The sequence below is a fragment of the Aythya fuligula genome, chromosome 4, assembly GCF_009819795.1.
Source record: "Aythya fuligula isolate bAytFul2 chromosome 4, bAytFul2.pri, whole genome shotgun sequence".
Lineage (NCBI taxonomy): Eukaryota > Metazoa > Chordata > Aves > Anseriformes > Anatidae > Aythya > Aythya fuligula.
The window spans coordinates 5,424,210-5,446,387 of NC_045562.1; the positions used below are offsets into that span (position 1 = coordinate 5,424,210).

The following is a 22,178-nucleotide window of genomic DNA, read 5'->3' on the forward strand; positions in this document are numbered from 1 at the left end:
AGGGATCCGGGAGAGGCATGAACAGAGTCCTGCCTAATGGAGCCTCATTAAAACAATAATTTGCTGCTTTTCTTTTGAACTTTTCAAAAGCCTTTCTTGAGTTACACCCGATAAGGATGATAAGGGTACTACTGCACGTTCCTCGGCAAATCTGTACCATGCAGGCATTTTCCATCCCGCCGTGTGCGTGTGCGCGTATTTACATGAAAGGCAGGCCTAAGACAGACCCTCGTTTCCAAACCATATGTACTTTGACTTCAAGACTTTAAGATAATTAACTCGAATATTTTGGTATACGGTAAACAACTGTGGTTTAACCGTAAGTAAAAAAGAAGCTGGCACTGAAAAGGAACAAGGAAAGAAGGTCGGCGAAGGTCTGTGTAAGTAGCTGGGAGAGGCACTGCATTGTCAATATAAGATGGGGGAAAATGCAAAAATATTTGGAAAGGAGTGTTTTAGAAGGAGTGTTTTAGTGTTTATTTTCTCTCAAAATGTGCTAGAAAAATGCCGTAGCAGTAACGTGGCAGCATTTTCATGTTCAATCAATATTCTGCAGCGCGCCAAAGCCTAACTGAGGAGCAGTTCTTGTATGATGGGGCTTGCTGAGGGGCTGCTCTCAGTATCTGCACTGCTACCAGTGATCCCAATGCTCCTGTATGCGTTCAGGCTGTAGATTTCAGCATCATTGCATTGGTTTAATGGAGAAAAAGATCTCTTCCATTGAATAAACCTGGTTAAAGATATTTAAATTATATCAAGTCTCGATATGCACCCTATATGCTATCTACAACTTATACTAAGTTTAAAGTAATTCATATGTATTGATTCATATACTCTGTGGCAGCTCAGCAAGGTGGCCCGACACCCTCAAGCCAAGAATTCTGACTGATCATTTTAATTATGATGATGAAAATGGTTCTCGTTTAGTGACAAAGCATCTCTCTCCACTGTATGGATTTTAATTGTTAACTTTTTAAGGTTAATAAGGTAGAGCGCTGTCTTGTCCGTGGGCCAGGTCCAGAGAATGTTGATTGAAATGAGAACAGTGCACCGAAGGGACAAGGACAGGTTTTCGGGAATAAAACCGGTGCTTTCAATGCAGCCTGCCCATTTAGGTCTAAAAAAATGTCGTAAGAACATAACTCCAGCAAGGCCTCTGAGAGTCCAGGCGCTGGACAGGGATTTACAGGAGTGTTCAGAGCAGCAGCTTCCCATTGTGGGAACTGGGGTTGCTTCCCCTGGGCCAGAGGGAGTCCTTCCTGCTTCCTTTAGCTTTTGCATCCACACTGAACGTGGAGAGTTGGTACTTGCAAAGCAGGATGCAGTAGAAGCTGATACTTTTGGTGCCACTGACAGTACCAACAGCAATGAAAATGGCAATTTCAGTGCTTCCAGGGATGGGCTTTTCTACTCGTGCTCCTCTGGACAGGATTCAAAATGCTAAGCTGCAGAGTTAAAGCGCCTGATTTAGAAGATGCTGTAGCATTTTAACAGCGATGTTCTGCTACATTAGCAGGATGGGCTGATTTTCCTACTTGGAAAATCCTGTAAAGCCAGTGGGAACTATGTCTGTTTCAGGACTGAGTGGTCTACGTGCAAGGTCACGTTTTCTGTTTGACTGACTGATTGTTTTTCACAAAGCACGTAAACGGGTGAATTTAGACTCCTGCAAATGTGAAGAGCTGCCTGGTGGGTTCTGCAGCTCTTGCAGCAGGGTGGGTGCACCACCACCACCACCAGCACTGCTGGTACGGTGCAAGGGGAGAGAAATCCTCAAGCCTGAGAGCTCGTCAGAGCACGGTGCTGAGGGTGCCCTGCCATGGCATTGCGTTGTCTTGCTTGTTTCAGGTGTGAACTGTTTTGTGCAGCCCTGTCTCCTGGAGATTATGAAGAGCAGGAAAATGGAAGGGAGTTGCTTGACGTGGGAAAAATACCCTTCCCATGACCAGGGAAAGCCATCCAGCATCACTTCATTACTTTTCAGTGATGAAGTACTTTTCATTCTTGTCAGTCTCGTCTGCTTTTTTTTGCCTCCTTGCAATGTAACAAGGGAAATAATCCATTGCCTAAGAGGTGAATCATGCTCTGTGTATAGTTAGCCATTACAAATATGCATATGTTCTCACAAGCACAAACAGATAAATAGCATTCGGCATTTGAATGCTGAAGTTGCATTGCTGCTAGCTGAACTACCCAGCACTCAGTTATAAATACTTCTAGCTAAAATAATACAACATTATTATTATTATTATTTTATTTTTGCTGTAGCACAAGGGAAATAGTAAATCACATCTCCTTTATATCTTCCAGCAAACACTCTAGCAAGAAGTGAGTAAGGAAATCTTCCTTTGCCACAATCAGATAGCCATGGTCAACAGTTCATTTCAGCACGGAGCTTACGGCAAGTTGTGCACATGTCCATGCTCTAAGAAATACAAGGCAGTTTTAAACAGGTTGAATATGTTCAACTGTAAAATATGCTTTAGGTAATCAGTTTATTTATGTACAATACACATCATGGCTAAGACTTGAAAGTAGGAATTTATATTTTCATACTTGGTTGGTAAACGTGGTTGCCTTGATTTGTAGTTGTATCCCCTTATAAAAGGGGTAATTGCCAAAGGTACGGAATCACTTCTAATGTGCACATCTGAAAGGAAGGGTACAAGTTCAGAAAAAGGAAAGAATCTTGCAGTTAATTGGGTGGGGGCTGGAAAAAAAATTATTTGTGTATAGTTGACTTCTTATGTGGCCTTGGCATAGCCGAGCCATTTAATCACCTCTACTGTTTCCATCTGTGTAAAAGAAAAAAAAAAAAAAGAAGAAGAAGAAAAGCCAACAAAACCAACCAACCAACAACCTTAATGTTTTTTCTGCCCTTGTTTGGTCTTGCTTATGAAGACTACCCAGCAGTTGAAAAGCTGACCATACAGAACTGTGGGGGAGCACAGCACCTAGACACTGCCTCTGGGCATGGCTGTGATGCAAATAATCCCAACAAGGGTAGTTCAGGAATGGCTTGACCCTTTTGTTTGCACTCTGGGGCATCCAAATGCAAAAATGCTTGCCAGCGAGGCATGCACTACCTTGGAGAATCCAACTCATGCAGAATAAAAGCTGTCAAGAAGGTGGTGCAGTTTTGCCATGGTTCCTGTTTCTTTGGCTTTCCTAACAAGTTTCAGATAGACGTGGAACTTTTCATTACAATAAACTTGCGTGAACTGAAAAATGGGATCAGGTTGCTGCATCTGGCTTAGCTTCAGAAATGGAAATACAGTAAGGGGATAAACGAAAGGGCCACCCACTATAAAATGTGGGTGACCAGTATAAGGAAAAAACAAATCTTTAATGGATATTTATTCCAAAGACTGTTACAAAGAAACTGCTCGCAGTCTGATGTTGTGCCAAGCATAGGGGATTAAACTTTTTAATGACTTTATGTTGATTAACATCCAAGACATCTAGGAACAAAGAGGAGATTCCATAACTCCACATAAAGAATATTATTTTCAGACTAGACGAGAGTGCTTGAAAACATAAGTCCAGAAAATATGGCAAAATGTAGCGGGGAAGAGGACAAATTGCAGTTTTAGCTGCAGAGTCAGCTTATTCTGAGGATGGGGGCTGGACCTATCGTTAATCCAATGCTATGTGCCAGAACCCTAGGTAATTGTGTGCTGATCACCACTAGAAGAGCACAGTGTCCTTTTTGACTTGATCTATGAACTGCATAGGATTAAATCTTTTTCTCTGGACTTTTTTTGGTACCTTTATCAAGAAACGACTGCCACTATTCTGCACCCCCATCCCCTGCAGATACAAAACCTGAGTCTACTTTTTTTCTCTTTTTTTTATCGCTTGACTGTGACCCTAAGGGATTTCCACATTTTTGTCCCATCCCCTCTGTGCTATGGTCCCTAGCGCTGAGAGAAGTCTTGCCTGGAGATGGAAAGGGGCCCGTAAGAGCGAGAGGAGGGCGTAGTCAGAGTGCGATGTCTGGAATGAAAGATGGTCCCTCGGTGGCTATTGCAGGCTGAAACCAAGAGCAGCCCCTGCTCACTCCGGGGCTGCAGACAGAAATGTAGTCTGAAGCCACCCTGTTCTTGCCTCCTGGACTGCATGTGCTGAGCTCTCTCTTCGGAGAATTGGGGCCTGGGTTTGTTTGAATTAATAGTGAAGTCATTACACTATGTAAATATGTTAGTGTTCATCTGGTTTTACTCACAAGTTATTCTTGCCTTGCTGTGTTGTTCATGCTTGCTTGTTTGTGCAAAATTAACTAGGAGCATTTTAAAAGAAAAGGAGAAAAAAAAAAAAAGGGTAAATAGTGTTGAAACCTTGATTGCTACGATTTTTACCACAGGCTGAAGTCGAGTAGGCAGCCCTAACTTAATCATCTAATAAGAGCATGATGACTTTTTAATGACGCTGTAAGGGTCCTTTCCTTTTCTGCCATCTTTGGCCTCCTTTGTGTCAAGTGTGATAATTTGCCTTAATAGCCTCGCATTACGTTTTTTCCTTTTCCCTGTTGCTGAGGAGCCAGCCGAACAGGGAGCAACCCAAGGCTCACCACTCGACAGGGGGTGGCCGTGCCCCAGCCCTGCCCCAGGGTGGCAGCTCTTCAGGTTGTCCCAGTGGATGAGCACTGCTGGCCCTGCTGCAAGCACAGCCGATGCTGGAAGGAGTCAGGATGAGGAGCTGCAGCTCCTGTACTGTAATTTTTCCTGCTATTGTGATGGGGAAAGCCAGGTTGCGTTACAGGTTCCTCCTGTTTCTTAGTCTTATGCAGACCAAATGTAAGATCTGAAGAAACATCCTTTGTCTTCTTCGTCGTCTTCTGGCCGTCTCAGGGCTGTCCTTTTAAACAGGAGGGCCAGAGAAACTGCATTTTGAAAACTAGTGTCTTAAACGCTGTGTATTCTGCAGTGCAAAGTGAACTCTGCAAGGAATACCTAGGAGTCCTTTCCAGGATGAGGACTGCAGACACTGCACAAATGGTTATAACTTGGAAGCGTTTTTCTCTCCAGGCTCTGGAGCAGACAAATGGAATTTTTGCACCGACTTCAATATGACAGGGTTTCCCCCTTGCTTTTCCTAGACTTTGTGGATGTGTAAGAGCAAAGGAAGTGTGTTTCCTCAGTAGCTGTACTTCGGAAAGTAAAGCTGTTGTCTCATCTTTCTTGCTGAATGCATGTTTGCAGGGATGGTTCCCAATAAAAGCTCCACCCTGAGAGTGTATCACAATTTGGGGACATGCAGATCCAGGTGTTTGAACAGTGACTTGCTGCCGGTTCCCAGCAATGTTATTCTACTCCCAGTCGTAATATCTGAGTACCTACCTGCAGTTTAGTGCCTGCTACTTTCTGTGCCACAGGATCTGCTAGCTGCTTCCATCTGGGCAATGTTCTGAGATGAATAAAATAACCCCTACTTCTAGAGTTAATAGATCCCGAGGGAAAACTGTTTTTGGCAACCTACTGCTCATCCATAGCAGTAAACACGCTGACCAAAAAGCCAGAAGAATCCTACTCTGGAACAGCCAATTAGAGACAAAACTAAAAAGCAAAACCATTAGAGAAGGGGTGGGGAAAAGGCAGAGATAAAAGGACAAGAAGAGTCTGCTGCGAAGGCTGGACATAGAACAAAGTGCGTGTCAACAAACCTTTATTCTCTGAGCGGTCTTTGGTGATGCAGTCGAAAATGACATAAAATCAAGACCTAGAGGCTTCCTGTCACATTGATTTAGCACTACATTGTTGGCTTCAAGGATTACCTAACGTTGTTTTGATGCTGTCTGTTGTCGTGCTGTTGGTGGTAGTTTACCAGGCAATATGAACCACATACATGTACACTGGGACAAAACCCCTAAAATGTGGGGACAAAATGACTCTTCCCCAAGCTTTTGAACCTTTTTAGTCATCTCTTTTGTAAGGTACCAGTTTTATGGAAGAGGAGGTCTCCTTCAGACTCAAGATTTGTGTTTGCAGTGTAGGAGACTCCTGGTCTCTCCAAAGGCTGAGTATTGCTGTGCAGTCCCATGGTTGTGATGCAAGGGAGGGAGGAGAAACTTGAGCTCCTGCGTGCATAGTGCAGGAAACGTGGTATGCTTCCTTTGACGTGGGAGGATTCAGCAGTGACACCAGTATGAGCCTGAGGCTGGTAACTTACCTTAAAGGTGTGATAGCACAGAAAGACTCAGAGCTGAGCTGCCTTGGGAACTATGATATCCTGGTGGATATGCATCCTGGCAGTCGTTTTATGCTGTTTTGTGGTATAAATAATATATATCTGAAGATGTTTTGGGCATAGTGTGCTGGCCTTTAAGTCATTTGGAAATAGAGCTCATTCCAGGTTTTATAGATGGGGAATCAAAGGAGCATCGAGGTGAATAAACTTTAAGGTGTATTAGTGTAAGTGTCTTAAACCTATGAGTTTATACTTTCACAGCTGATGTGGAACACACTAAATTAAGGCCAACACAGTGCAAATAGCGGTATTTACCCAGGCATTCAACTGAGCCACTTTAACTTTGCACCTCTGTGACTCTGCAGTAACTCAGTTCAGCACTACAGCCTTCTAGTTTGGCTTCTCTGTATGTCCTCCTGAAGGCAAGGCCAGCTATAAAGAGACACCCATTTACCTCTTCCCAGCAGGACACAAACCAGAGAACAGGTAAGAACAGGTGTTGAATTGTGAGCTGTTGAACAAGAGGTTGTGCTGTCGACTAGAAATGCTAGTTGACCACTGTATGGCTGGAAGATCGCATCAGATCGCAGTACGATTGAGACTCCATTAGATGAAAGGTCTTTGGAGGTCTTCTGGCCACACTGGAAGAGGTACCATTTGTGCTGGAGAGCCGTGTGTGCAATAGGGCAACAGCTCCCGTATTTATTTTAAGGTGTTTGACTTCTTTCCCCAGGTACTGCAGCCACATGCTTCCTCCCTAAGCACATCTCCCCGTGCAAGTCCCTGTCGCTGGCCGAGCAGGAGGTTGTTTTCCACGACATTTTGTTGGGATGAGGAAAGCCTGAGTCAGGACCCGCGTGAGTCCTGCAGCCGTGCCGGTTCAGAGAGCCCTCAGTGAAGTTTGTTTTTTGGTTGTTAAGATCTCAGTTTTCTTTGGCTCTCGCAAATTGTGAGAGCTTGGACTACTGCATGTTTTAGAAATGTTCTTCCCCTGGTGGTCTAGCAGCGGATTGAGTATTACTTTCAAACACGAATATTTATTGTCTTAATAAGGCAGGCTTCTGGGGCCATTAGCCACACAGTTTGAAGGAATGATCTTTGGAGGCTGCAATGTACACATCCGTGATGTAGCACCATGTCAGACTGAATCAGACCTCATAAACAGCAGTGTTGTTTTAAGCTGAAGAGTTAAAAATAAGTTATTGTTCGAAGAAAGTGTCTGTGCTTAACCTAGAGGCAGAAGATGGTGCTGTTCTCGCTGGGTCTGGCAGAGAAGTGGGTCAGAGATGTTTGAACAAGAAAGAGGCTTGGGGAAAAAAATAAAAGATTGGATCGTTAAGCTTGTCATGGCAACTGAATGGAGTAAATCTGTTTCACTGCAACTACTGTGAGTTTTGCTTTCAGGAAGGGTCTGTGCCACAGCAGTCACCGAGAGTTGAGAGTTTCTGATGAGATCAGTCTGAGACAGGATCCATGTCTGGAGCTGTCTGAGAGCACAGCGTGATTTCCTCCATGGGATAAATTAACCGTGGCTTTCTGCTTGTGCACAGTGAGGTCCCTCGCTATCATCTATGCTTGTGTCGAGCTAAGAATAGAAAACAGCAACATCAGCAGTGCTGTGGGAAAAGTGCACTGCTCCAGATGGCTGCTGATAAGCTCTTTTCTCATTTGGGATTAAAAACAAAATAGTAGTAAATGGCGGTCATTTCCCATCCGCATCTCAATTTACATGCTCGCTTCACAGCTAGGAGAAAGCGAGGCAAAGTGTGTCTGCTAGACGTGGATTTGTCTGAACACATGTGAGAAGCTATCAGAAAGCAGTTCAGTCACCTTGCAGGAAAAAAAGCTATAGGAGGAGGGTTTTTGTTGTTTGTTTGTTTTGTTTTGTGCTCTTTTTTTTTTCTTTTCCATTTTCTTTTATCCAATTTATGTGGTTCTGAGCAAAGAGCTCTTATTTCCATTGTTACAAAGGTTTGTGTCCTGTGAGATCCCATTAGGTCTTTTGATTGCCTTGCACAGAGAGGATCTTCGTTCCCTCTCCAGAGTTGACTGGGACAAATCCATTGTGCAATGTATTCATCCAGCTCTACAGGCCACGTGTTGCATGCAACTGCCCCATCAATCCTGATCTGCTAAAAAACAAAACAATTTTGAGATCTCTGCTCAGGATCAAGCCTAACCCAAGGAGTCAAACAGTGACTTGTATTCCCTGTAATTATTCTTGACATCAGGCTATTTGGTGAAAGCATATGTTTGCATTTCCTAATTTGTTGGCATGCTTTTACTTTGAATTAATTCTCAGAGAGAGAGAGAGAGAGAGAAAAGCAAAAGCAGACCTGGCACCCCTGTGGCTATTTCATGCGTTTGCTCTACGAGAACAAAGTCCTTGCTCAGAAAGAGAGCTCTGCCCTGTCCAGAGCAGGACGAGAGGACCATGACTGAGCCAGTTGGTTGCTTCATCGTGCCTGATGGCTGTGGGATATTGAGCAACGTGCACAGTCCTGAGAGCAAAGAGCAGCGAGCTCTATTGTTCGGCTCTAATGGGGAGGGTGGAAACCCTGTTCTCTCACCTACAGTTCAGTTCATGATCAATAAATTATGCGATCAATAAATTATGCGATCATCCAGTTAGCACACTGGCTGTAGAGAGGTCAGCTTCCACCTCTCCGACAGCCATTGTTTTAAATTTTATAAATGTATAATTAATTGGAATAAGGAAAATAAGCTTTTCTTCTTAAGGAACAAGTGAGGAACAGCTAATTCATTTGTGGTCAGCTGTCTCACAGACACGGTGTGAAAATAGGTGATATGAAAAAAAAGGTCTTTTGACAGCAGAAAAATATTTCTGCTGGATGTGATAGCATAACCTAACAGTACGGGTATTCCTGTAGGGTATTAACGACTAGGGATCACCGGGGATGTGCAAGTAGTTGCCTAAATGTGATTGCTACTACGCTGGTACCTAGGTAGCAGGGTTATTCCTAGGATAACGTGAGTATCCATTTCCTGGTGCCCTTTGTCTCACCTTTACAGCAGCTCCTGCCTCTTTGCTGGGGGAGTGCAGTGAAGGATTGTCCTGGTAGCTCCGCAGTGCTCTCACTTGCCAGCTCTACTGCTGACAGAGGCTTTTCTCCCGTTCTGCAGGTCAGTTCCCAGTAACCAATGTGGGATGTTTGTTAGAGAGAACCTGGCCAAGTGTCTGGTGTGGTAACCAGAGTGAGCTTGTCATTTATGCGGTACGTGAGACTGAGGCTCTCTTCTTGAGCACTGCTCAGGATCCACGGTAAGAGGGTAACAAATAACCTTCTTGCTGTTTCTTCTGCTGGGAGTGGTAGTAGCCGTGATCATCTGCCAGGACTGACTCTGCACCAGGACTTTATGATGTGTTTAAAAAAAAAAAAAGAAAAAGCTTTAACTGCTTTTGGGGACTCCGTACTGGTATCTGTTACACCAAACCACTTATTTAGGTACAGCTCCTCTCGGTGTTGGAGGTGGGTCTGCAGCCAGCGGTGTCTGGGACTGCTTGTGCTGGGTAAGTGATGACACAGCCTAGGTGAGGATGCCAGTTGCTCTTCTCACTTTTCTCTGACATAGTTTGCTAGCACAGCGTGGAGTAGCTTCAGCATAAAAAGAAATGAGACATCATAATATGAGCAAATGGGAGCCCGGTGACTAAGACACTGGCCGGGAATACTGTCTTCAAATATTTGCTGGAGGCCACGCTGAAATTCAAGCCCTTATCTCCCACAGCTCTATAACGTGTGCCTGCCATCAGGCTATTCACTCACCCTTCAGCACATTACAGCATCTGTCTTACTCTTCTGCTGGAGTGCTTCTGCGTTACGTTTTATAGTGCCAGACAGAGAGACTCGGGCTGCCTGCCTGCACAGCACCACGGCCCCACCACTCGGTGTTATTCCAGCTTGTGGTGAAACTCCGTGGTTCAGGGCGACCACATAAAATGTGCGGGATAGCAAATGACTCCAGCAAACATATCAAGAAAGCCTCATTGCAAGTCAGCTGAGGAAAGGTGCTAAGCTAGATTTCCTCTGGCAAAAGGGGAAGATGAAATTAGAAATAAACCTCACTCCTGTAGGCTCCTCAAATCAAAGGCACGGCATTAGCCACTTAGTCATGGAAGCGAGATAATCACTTGCTTCCTCAGCCTCACTGCGAACTTAACACAAAGGAGAGAGCCTCAGTAGTGGCTCTGGAAGGACTTTTTCAACTCTGGAGGAAAAAAACAAAAAACACTTCCCCCTTTATAAACTGCATCCTTGGGTATTTCTATCATGTACTCTTGGCATTTTGAATACAAACTCAGGAAGGACCGGAATGGAGATTCCCTCTGCCTCAAAATAGAAAAGGATAATGTTTGTGTGTTGCTATAACTTAGTTGGTAAAGGTTAGTCTTAGTGGACTGATGTAAGGGACATCCTGGCTCAGAAAGAGCAGCACCCATTTAAATACCTAGCCTGAAACCCCCAACATAAAATCCAGTACATCTTTTCTGTGCATTTTGGTTTGGGACAGATATTCAGCAGTATATTTTATAGGAGGATACAAAACCAATTGGCATGTCTGAGGAGAAAACATCTCAGCAAACAATGCCCTTCATCAGAAAACAATCTGGAAATGTGACACTATCACAGGCAAATCTAGGTTGTACCATGCTAGGAGTGACCTGATTGCATGTAATCTGGGCTAAAAAAAAAAAAAAATTAAGCAAGATTGTTTAAATGCAGCTTCAGGGAGTGCTACATATTTTATCTCAGTTTCATCTGGTTTCCCATAATATCAAAGCCGTGTTTAGTGGATAGAGATTTACGACCAGAAAATGATATGTAGAGCTGAAGAATGTGAAGGGATGAAGTGCCTTGTAGAATTAGTTATCATTGCTGGGGAAGTAGAGCTGGTTTACAGCTTGCTTTTTCCCTCTCCATCTGGGACTGATTTGTGTCTTTGCATTGTATATAGGAAATGTTCTCTGCTATTCTCCAAACGTAAAGACTGTGTTTTAGGCACTGTGGTGTAAGAGTTTCTGAAAACCTTGACTTATGCATGGACTCTTGTTAGTTTGTATGTTTTTACAAATATTTTTTTTTTATCCTATATCTTAAACTATATATACATATTTATACTTAGATGCTCAGCTACTGCTGGCAATGGGACAATTATGAACACATTTTCCTTCCCTCGTGTTAGCCAAGGCTATGTACACACTATATTATTTTGTTTTATTTTTGTGTTTTAATACTGAGCACGGTGAAGAGGGAGAAATAACTTTGTGGGAGGTAGGAGTTATTCCAGTGAATGTCTAGTGACTAGGAGACACGGCTATGTAGACATTTTTGTTTCAAGCTCCCGGTGATTGATAGCTAAGATGCCAAATGGATGGCGGTTTTGGAAGAAAGATCAAGGCAACTGATGGCATCAGGCATTTGCAAGGAGGTTTTTCACAGAGCTGGCTGGCAGCTGGTCTTTTGGGGCTTTGAGTGGACTTGCCAGTTGTTGTCCGAGCTTCATGTAACACAAAATGATTTGTGGATGTGCTGCAGTTGTTGGCCTGTGGTAGGGGAATGCTTTGGCTTATTTTTAATTTCAAAAATGTCATCTCGGTTTAGGACAGGGCTCTAGAGTGGGACTAAAGGCTGAGTTACATGTATGTTGCTTCTCTTGGCAATTTTGAATGTCAAAATTGCCTTTTGTTACTTTCACCGTTCTTAAAGATCAAGTTGAGAGACGCATATCTTAGATGTCTTTTAAATGTCACTCGGCCTAAAAGCCAAAAGTAAAACAGACACTAGATATGGTACGCAAGAGCATTCGTTAGCACCATTCAGAATCAGGGAACTCTTTTTTTTAAAGCTATTTGAGGAACCAAAAGAAAACTGCAAGTAGGCTTCTTGCTGACAAGTTGCAGGTGTATACCACATGCCCATATTGGAAAAAAGATGCGGTTATGAAGGTCTTGATGACAGACAAGGGTCTAAAATGCCTTCATCTCCAGGTTTTAGCTAGTTCATCTGTTTTTTATTTGCATTTCCCTCTGCTAGCAGTGTTAGTATTTTCCAAACTCAGTAAAACCATGCACAGATCTATACAAAATTACTTTTCTGCATTTTCAGTTATTTAGTTTAGTAAGGTCTTACTTTAGCTATATCATAATTTTTTGGTGATTATTCCTTGCTGAAAAATCCAAGAGGAAGGACTGATAAGATTGAGCAGAGAGCATTTTATCTAGGTCTGCTTTGCTAGAATAGGTAGAATCCACTTACGCCTTGAGCGTACCATGCAGGTGAGCATTTGCATTTGTCTCTTATCACTACTCCTAGCTAAAAGATCTGACCTCCTCTGATGAATGAGGGTGAACTTGAGAGGAAATGCTTATTCTTAAGGGAGAAAGCCTTATGCACACGCCTAGTTACTCCAAACAGCTGCACTCTAGCTTCACTCTTCAAAGATGCATATATTCAGAGGGCAGGAGTAACAGAGCAGCAGCACTCTGGAAATATCCAGGCAGCTCTTTTGTTACTGTAAAATACATTTTGAAAAAGAAAACAACTAATGAAATCACATGGAAAATGGCGTGGGTCCACCCAGCTAGAAAATCTTGCATGTTTTTATTATCAGACCTCTTTCTTCTCCAGTTCTTGAGAGAATGGCACAGAGACAGAAAAAGGTACTTCTCCATGTAAAAGAATAGTTTAAATTCTCAACAGCCCCCATGTTTGTCTTTCCTGAGAACAATAAAATCAAGTCTTGATTAAAAATATTTAAAAAGTAATAATTCTACATTGAAAATTAGTCAATTGAGCTTTTTGTTTGTGTTAAATAATTGCAGGAGTCATTTTTAAAACAATAAAAGCAACAATTTGATTCATTTAAAACACTGGAGAAAATTAGTTGAGGAAGTGTAAACATCATTTTCCAGAAAGTGCCCAAAATTTATTCTCATCTTTTTATCTAAACAAATTCCTCAAGTATAATTTTGAGGAATGGAAAAAATCTATGATTAATTTAATAGGCAGTAAAATTAGATGCAGACAGTGAGCATAGTTTGTAGCTGTGTGGGAGTCAGCAGAAGGGATCCTGGAATGTGATGGTGTCATTATGTGTCCTTAAAGCATCGTGGCTTTTCCTTTTGTAGCAATAAACTTGCCCTTCACTCTTTTTAGAGGAGAATATAGAACCTTCTAACCCTCTGCTTAGGAGACAGTTTTCCTGTAAGATAATGTTGTTTTTGATGAAAATGGGAAAAATTTGTATGTCTCTCTCTGCTTTCATGAAATTATATGTGCAAGAGATTTTGTGCTGTATGCCATTGGGACGTTGTCTAACAGTTGGCAGGTTTAAGGAGTATACTAAGCACATAAGTAAAGTAAAGGTTATCAAAGTGAAATGCTGAATGGAGATGTTTGTTTTCTTCCAAATGGTGTGGGTCAGTGGGGAGTGGTGCAATTGCAAGGGAGTTTGTACCAGTGTGGTGTGGACACTGACTGTAAGAACAGTGACCTTACTATCCTACCTGACACCTGTCAAAGCAAAATTCTTTCATGGAATTAAGACAAATTCAAACGTTGCCTGTTGCAGAGTGTGTATCAGGACTTCCAGCTACTGAGACAAGTTTTCTGGCTCTGTTTTTTTCTTCACTGTAGAGTTTTAAGTTCTCGTCTATGAATCAGAGGGCTGAGAACTTGGAACCCACAGAACTACAAGTTCTCTTGTGCCAACGTATGTTTGAGGCAAGAAAAGATGATCACCAAGGGACCTGGTTGTATTTTTGTAATTCCTGACGTTGTCATACAGTTCCACCAGCAGCTTAAGCATAAGGATTGCTGTAAAGTGTCCCTACCTCTATCTCCTAGTCGAAGCAAATGGTATCTCACTTGCAGGTTTCTTCATTTTTATTTATTTTATTTAGAAATGGACTATATACATCCCTTGCACACTGATTCACTTTTCTTTTTACCCACCAGGCCTACCCTTGCACCAACGATAAGGAATGTGAAGTCGGGCGGTACTGTCACAGTCCTCATCAAGCGACATCTGCATGCATGATATGCCGGAGGAAGAAGAAGCGTTGCCACAGAGATGGAATGTGCTGCCCTGGGAATCGCTGCAACAATGGTACTTCTTTGGTCATTTCTTCTTTTCCCTCTGTAAAATCAGCATTTTGATAGTATCTACTGAAAAGAGATTTCCAAATGTTCTCAGCAGAAGTATTTGTTTCTGGGTAACTCCAGTTTCTTTCCTAAATCAAAATAGAATCCCTTTTACTAAAGGGATTTTATCCAGTATTTTCACTGAAGCTGAAAATATCATCAGCTATAAGCTTTACTTGTCTTTTTCTTTTGGCTTAGAAAAGATGCTGAGTGATCTTCTTTCTCTTCTAATTCTAGAGAAGTGCAAGATCTAATAATCATAGGAAACCAGTCTGATCTGTGACTCCATTTAATAACTGCATATCCATTGTGTGGTTGGACAGGGGAAGTTTTATGCTGAACGAGCCAAGAGAAATAGAGGTCGTTAAAGAGTAAAATTAGACCAAGTGGATTCATGGTTGTCATATCAATGCAGGACCAGATGGTGCCTAGCTTGGAAGGGGAAGGGAAGAGAGGCAAGAAGGGAAAAGAGGGACAGCTGTGACAGTGCAGCATGAGTTGAAATTCAAAAGCTGTGCCAGGCTAGAGGCTGTTCAATCTCCCCTGCCTCCTTCCCCTTCCTCCCCCTCCCTGAAGCACGCCTGTGCAGGAAGCCACAGTTGCCATTTCTAATATCCTGCACTGCAAGGAATATATGTATGTATTTTTAATGTATCTTTAAACCTTTTCTCCACTTCATTATCTATAATAGTTTTTACGTTTAAGGCTTGTGTACAACCAGACTTTTTCCTCCTCTGGGCTGGGGAAACCGCCAGATGATGAAGCCACTGACAAAAATCACAGCATCTTTTCAAGTGCTACATTCAATGTGGCTTGATTTGCAGGAAAACTGCAAAGAATCCATATTTGTAAGGAGGCAGAAGAGACCCAATCAATCCTAGGGATACTTTCCCTGGGGGGGGGGGGGGGTTCTAACTGTACTGTTTACATTCCCACACTCTCCTCTTGAGATCAGAGAGAGATGTCTCCAAGGCAGTCTCCAGATGCTCACCATAAAGCCAGTGTGACAGCAAGACAGTGACAGTGAGTGAAGCACTGCTGTGATGAAATTAGGGGCCAGGGATCAGTGACAGAGCCGTGATGAGAGCTGAGAGTTGCTGGAGCTGAGCCCAGCACGCCCTCGCTTTCATGGTTCCAGTCCCAATCCTGGCCCAAGTATGTTCCTCAGCTGCTTTTCCTCTTGTTGAAATCTACGACTGACCAACTTTTCCCCACAGGTATTTGCGTACCTGTAACTGAAAGCATCCTTACGCCTCACATCCCTGCTCTAGACGGGCCCCGCAACAAGAAGAACGGTCATTATGCTAGCAAGGATTTGGGATGGCAAAACTTAGGGAGGCCACAGTCCAAGCTGTCACACATAAAAGGTAAGAGCACATTTGCACTACACTGTCTCGTTAGTTAGTAACTCTCCTGTTATTGCTGTTTAAGTACAGCAATGCAAAGCAGCAACAGTCATTTCCCAGGTCATGAATCTCTATCGTGAGAATTCAGAGCACAACTCCAGAAGTGATGTAACATCAACCAACAATTCCTGTGATTGAAATAGCATCTGCCGTCTTCTCTGTATCAGAGGGGACCGAAAATTCATTTTTCAGTTGTGCAAGACGGTACACATCCTCCTCTTATAACAGTCATGTAATTAAGCACTTGGCATTGTGCTTACAAACCTGTAGTCTCCTTCCTAAGTCTTGGGAGAGTTTGCACCAATTACCCTCCCAAACCTTCCTAATTCATCTCTTCCTTTGTGTTTATGTCCTTCAGATAGCCACAGATGGAAATATCATCTCTCCTTTTTCTGAGCTTCATTGGCATCAGTCTGCACTGAACCTGTATTTTCACATTTTCCCTTGAGGTAAAATAGTTTGCTTACTCCTTTTAGGACACGAAGGCGATCCCTGCCTGCGGTCATCAGACTGTATTGAAGGACACTGCTGTGCTCGCCATTTCTGGACCAAAATTTGCAAGCCTGTGTTGCACCAGGGGGAGGTGTGCACCAAACAGCGCAAGAAAGGCTCCCATGGACTGGAGATTTTCCAACGATGTGACTGTGCCAAGGGGCTGTCTTGCAAAGTATGGAAAGACGCGACCTCCTCTTCTAAATCACGACTTCACGTATGTCAGAAAATCTGAGTGAGGACTGGGAAGGCAGCATCAAGTGACTGTGGTTGTATGTATTTAATGCGTTACAGCATGGTGGGAAACAAGGACTGCACGTGAAAGAGGAGTGGCTTAAGCAACAGTTAGGGTAGGAGTAGAAAGAAGTCACAAACGCATTTCTTTTTGAGCTGGTGGCAAACACAAGAGCAGCTGGAGATTTCCCACTGTGCAGTTCTTCTGTAAATAACTCCTACAGGTTGTGGGAAATGCTAGTATGCAAACAAGCGCGGTGGAAATTAATGCCACTTACCTTGCTGTGCTGTCCCATGATGTTCCGGGGTTCAGTGTATGGGCTACAGGGGTTTTCCAGCATCACAGTGCCTGCTAAATAAATTGTATACGTTGTACATATAGGAAGCAGCGCATTCCAGGAAGGCTTGTCTGTCAACACGTTATTGGTCACTAAAATACACATGGCAGGTGTGAGAGAGGGAAATGCAGTTACTGTGAATGTCCATACACTCTCGTCATTCAGGGCTGACACTTCAGCAAAGCGCTCCTGCAGGACAAGAGTGCTACACGAGTGCTACATTTTGCAGGCCCTCGCAAAAGAGGTGAAAACTTGCCATCTTGCAATTCCAAGACAGCAGCAATTTCTCTAGTCAGAGGCCTTTAAACAGGGTTTTATTTCGTATATTTAGGTAAACTGAAATGCTTTATGTAGTTCAATGTCATAGTATGGTACTTAATCGCTTGTATTTGTCTCGGTTTACTGCTAGTATACATTGGACTGAACAGATGAAGCAAATACACGCATGCTGAATCCAGAATTATATACAGGCAGTTGCTCGTTAGTCCTAAATATACTTTCTTTGCCTAAACATACATGCATTATAGACATTTCCAAAAGAGACAGCAGAGTGTTGAAGTACATAACATGAAGAGCTATGAAATTGTGCCACTGTTGCTGTTGTAACAGACAGTGTAGGCACTCGTTGGGGGATTTAGCCCATAGCGCTATAAACTCAGAGTTTTACATTTTAATTGTAGCAATGGGCCACAGTTTGCTGGCAGTGTTCAATCTGGTTGCACTCTGCAGAAGCGTAAATGGATTTGTTTCTTAGAGGTAGCAAAGAAAAAAGAGTTGGCTCTTGTGAGCACCTCCTCTCCAGCAGAAAAGGCTGCAAGAAGATGGTGTGACCACACTGACCTGTTAAGCATCACGGGATGTTGCAGCACACCAGGCTCGTGTGTATCCAACCTGAACTTGATCTTTTCTCAGTCTGGACTGTTCTGCCAGGAGTGATGGAAGTACATGGACTGTGAAAACAGCTAACAACTCTACATTGTTTGTGTACTGGTTAAAAAAGGACAGCCTACATCGTTTGATTTCTATCACAGGTCTTTTCAAACTTTTTTTTTTTTTTTTAATTTTACTTATTTGCAAGTATTCCTTTGTATAGACATTGGTAAAGAGACTGATAATTTTTTTAAAAAGTCCAATTCTATAACTGACCTAATGCTAAACCATAATTAGCTGTTTAAAATTACCCACTGTCATGTTTTATAACACAAGAGATCTTTCTGTTTAATCAGTTCTGAAAGCAAGGACACCAGTATATAGTTTTAAGACCATGTCACCCATACTTTAAACACCTTTTTCCACTGACATGTCTCTGTCAGTGGTTGTTTTAAAGCTATAGCTTTTATACACCCCTACTCAGATTTCCTAATTAGAACACAGACCTCAGCTACGTTACCTTTATCTTTCATAAGAGTATAAATAAGAGTAGTTCACAAGCCTCTTTCCCTACTGGAGTTGGTTTTTATTGGTCTAGAGGGACTGCTCTGAGATAGTTTCTTCTGTTTTTAATAATCTCGGTCAGACTTTAATCTCACAGTCCTACCAGTTTAACTCTGGTTATTTCAGAGGAGTTTTTCTCGCATAATTGAAGCAGGAATAAGACTTACAAATAGCATCACTTCAAATACTCAAAAAATACAGGAACCAATTCTGCAAGTGTTGTTTACACTGACAGAGGAGCTCTACTGCCTTCATTGTGATGACATGTAAAAGAAAATGTAACCCAGCTTGAGCGAGGGGTGGGGGGGTGGGAGGGGGGATTGCAGAAATGGGCTCTCAGCAATTTTTATCTTTTCCTATCATTGGCCTAGCCCCCTCCCTTTTCCTCTTACAAACCGTAGTTATTTGGGATAATTTATTTACAGGAAATGTTTAATGAGATGTATTTTCTTATAGAGATATTTCTTACAAAAAGCTTTGTAGCAGAATATATTTGCAGCCTGTTGACTTTAATGTAGAAAAATGTATAATAAGATTAAATATATTAAATGTCCTTTCCTGTTCCTCCCCAAATCTTTTACCCAAGTTCTTTTCCTTACCTGCTGCTTAAGAAGAGTAGTTCTTTCTGGAAGGCTATGCAAACCTGTTGGAAAAAAGCATATATGCTTTAGCTGTACAAGAAGAAGAATCTGATGGTACTCGTGTCTCAAAACCCTATGTAGGCTAAGTTTCGGTAAAACATGTGAAGGTCATCTTAAAATCTCCATGTGTCATTTCCGCAAAACTGGCTTAAGTGGCAATTATCTATATGAAAAAAATAAAATAAAATAAATATCTCTTGAGAGAGAATTTCCACCTGAACATTCAAGAATAAGTTTTGAAAGTAGTGCATCTAGGTGCATAATGTTCAATCAACCAGGCTAAACAACAAAGGTGCTCAGATACATCCCCTGGATAGTGATACAAACCCGAGAGACTCACAGAGATTACAGCCAACTTTCAAATTACACAGCATTTTGCTATAGGTTTTTGCCATTTGTACAGCATACAACTACATTGCTCCAAGATACATAGCTAGCAGTTCCGAAATGGCAGATAACAGCATTCAGCTCTAACAAAATGAAACAATTCATATGACACAACTGAAAATATTGCTACTAAAAACAGCCAAGTTTTGAACCCAGGAAAACCCCTGCAGATCTCAATAACTATTGCAAAATAAAAACCGTGGTTATTGAGCAATGGTCTCAATATTCTTGTTGCTTGTTTCTGGGAACCCTTTGCTCAAACATATGTACATTTGGAGAATGGAATGGTCTCCCAGAAGCACTGATGTTTGTACAAAATGAAAAGGTTTTGCTACTGTTACTTACAGTATTTGGTGGGTAGTCCTTTGAAAATTATTATTATTATTATGGTGTTGTTTGTTAAAAGGGTTACAAAGTTGTGAGCATCTTCAGATCCCAGTGACTTCAACAGAGTTTGAAACTGCCAAAGCCTTCAGAGATTTAATCTGGGAACAAAAACAATAGGCACAGGCAGTTCTTCGCACACCACAAATACTGAGCAACATAGCTGAACTGAATAGCATGCAAGCAGTTTCGCAAGGCTGAAGTTTGAAGTGTTTAGAAGCTATTCAGTTAATATTTTGGGGAACTATACATCAGTTTAAGAATAAAAGAACAGCTAAATTTGGGGATAATTGCTCTCACTCACTGGTTCACTCATCAAAGGAATTAAGAGTGACTTTGGCTCAGTAACATTTCAGAAATCTGCTGTCATGACACAAGTACTGAAGAGATTATTGCTGAACAATTAAAATACTCTTCCTATTAGCCTAGAATAGCCTCAGCAACGCAACATCTCTTTGGAAAAACTTACTAACTTTCAAAAAAAATAATAGATTTCTACTGTCTAGCAGCATATATTTGATTTACAGTATATATGTGGGCGTGTATCTATTACTGTACTATTTGCTTTGTCTTGTGTTGTTTGCAACCTATAGTATTTATGATTTTAAACTTTATTTTTTATTTTTTAATGCAAGCAATTAAAATAGATTTATGCACTTACTTTCAACAGCATACACCAATCTGACACCAAAATACAATTCACTGGAATTCCGTATATCTTCTATACATCTTCTTTGTTTTCTGGCTTTTTTTCTGCTATTTGTGCCAACTTAAAAAAAAAAAAAAAAAAAGACAAGAACAAGACACATGACACATGACCCTTCTTGGACAGAGACCTGGAGAGTAAGAAGAGACATTCCTAAACTTTTCCTTGTCAACAACCTGCCAGCCCTTTCTGTTTTCACTTCAGAGATCTACAACCTCACCCCCCAATCAAAGACTTAAATTCTATCAAATAATTTTCTTTTCATCCCTTCCAGTTGTCTTTCCTTCTAGTAACAACACTTTAAAAAAGTATCTTGAAGGTCAAGGCCAACAGAAACTCATCATATAGCAGGTACACCAAGCCAAGGCTTTTAGGAGCCTTGAGATCCATCCTCTAACTCTCAAAAATTTATTTTCTAAAAGAGCTGTGTAGACACCATCACCTATTTAGATTATAACATTTCACTCTCCGTTGAACAGAAACTTTATGCGCAGGTGCCCCATCATCTAATACATTTTTAATATGTCCATGGCTACCAAAGAGTGCCTACGGTTCAACGCAGACCCTACACGCATTCTTACGTGACATTTAACTTTTAATTTTAGCATAATTATTGTCATTTGCTGAAAAACTGCAAAGGTCTGTTGTGGCCCCTCTCATGGTTCTGCCAGCTTTTCAGAGACCTGTTGAAGGCAGAAGTGCAGGAGGTAAGGAGAGAGCACTGAAAAGGGTGGATGGGAGAGAGACAACCAAAAGCCTGAAATGTGGGCGGAAGGGGACTCTGCCTCAAAAAATAATTAAATGCTATTGTAAAAGCCATGTTTTCACCATATCCCTGTGCAATCACCAAGAATGGAGGAAGGACAAACACATCCTGCACTGCTCCTGAGCCTTGTCCCCACAGCGCTGCCCCAGTGGTGAGCGATTCCGTTCCCTCAAAATCCCAAGCCTTGAGCCACTGTGCCCCAGGCACACATCTCACCTTGGTTCTCTGCGTATCCAAACCCCAGTGATTCCAGAGGTTTCAAATTTGTCACCAACCCTCTGAACCACTGTTCAGACAGCACTGCTATAGCTAGGAGCCTGCCCATGCCTAGGAATCCTACTAGAAAACTGCAGAGAGGGAAGAAAGACAAAAACAGGAGAGGGCTTCTGCGCTGCAGAACTCCAGCTGCTTCCAGAGCTATTATTTTGACCACCACTGATGGGACTGACCCTGATGGATATACAGCATTGGATGGAGCTCATTGCAAACTTGTTTATTCTGGCAGCTCCCTGTTTTTTTTGGAATTGCTTATTGTTATAGCATGAGTGTCAATTACTTATTTACAAATGTCTGGTACCAATAAACTCTTTGTTTTTTTACAGTACCGGCTTGCAGCTTGATTTAGAAGTGGTTTGCTGCATGCCAACTTCCTGAAGCAGAGGAAATAATCTTTTAGAGGAAATTAACATTTTAAGAAGCATGCTTTTTTTTTTTTTTTATTTTTTCAGGAAAATTCTATATAGAAAAGGAATAGGAAGGAACACATAATTAACACAACAAGACTCCCTGGCACAAATCTTAGTCTTAGAGTCCTTGGCAAACCTTATGATGTAATTCTCCAATGGTGTTATAAAATTTGTCTGAGCAGTGGTCAACAAATCAGAAATGCATACCTATGCAACTGCTATGATGTGCGTAGCTGATTTCTATTTCTTACAAGCTATTCTTTATTTTTGAGAGTACGTTATTCATCAACATTCACTCAATAGGTTTGCAAACTTTTTTAAAAAATCAACTACAAATCAAACGTTCCATAATT

At 41.9% G+C, this 22,178-nt stretch overlaps 1 protein-coding gene across 1 annotated transcript in view; it reads left to right on the top strand.

Annotated features, from left to right (window-relative positions):
- The window catches only part of DKK2 (dickkopf WNT signaling pathway inhibitor 2), a 44,538-nt gene extending 24,156 nt beyond the window's left edge, over positions 1–20,382 (top strand). Inside the window, exons 2-4 of the mRNA XM_032186342.1 lie at positions 14,166–14,316; positions 15,569–15,718; positions 16,234–20,382. Coding sequence (XP_032042233.1) covers positions 14,166–14,316; positions 15,569–15,718; positions 16,234–16,484 — 552 coding nt within the window. The 3' untranslated portion in view covers positions 16,485–20,382. The remainder of the gene's footprint in view (positions 1–14,165; positions 14,317–15,568; positions 15,719–16,233) is intronic.
- The last annotated feature ends 1,796 nt before the right edge of the window (positions 20,383–22,178 follow it).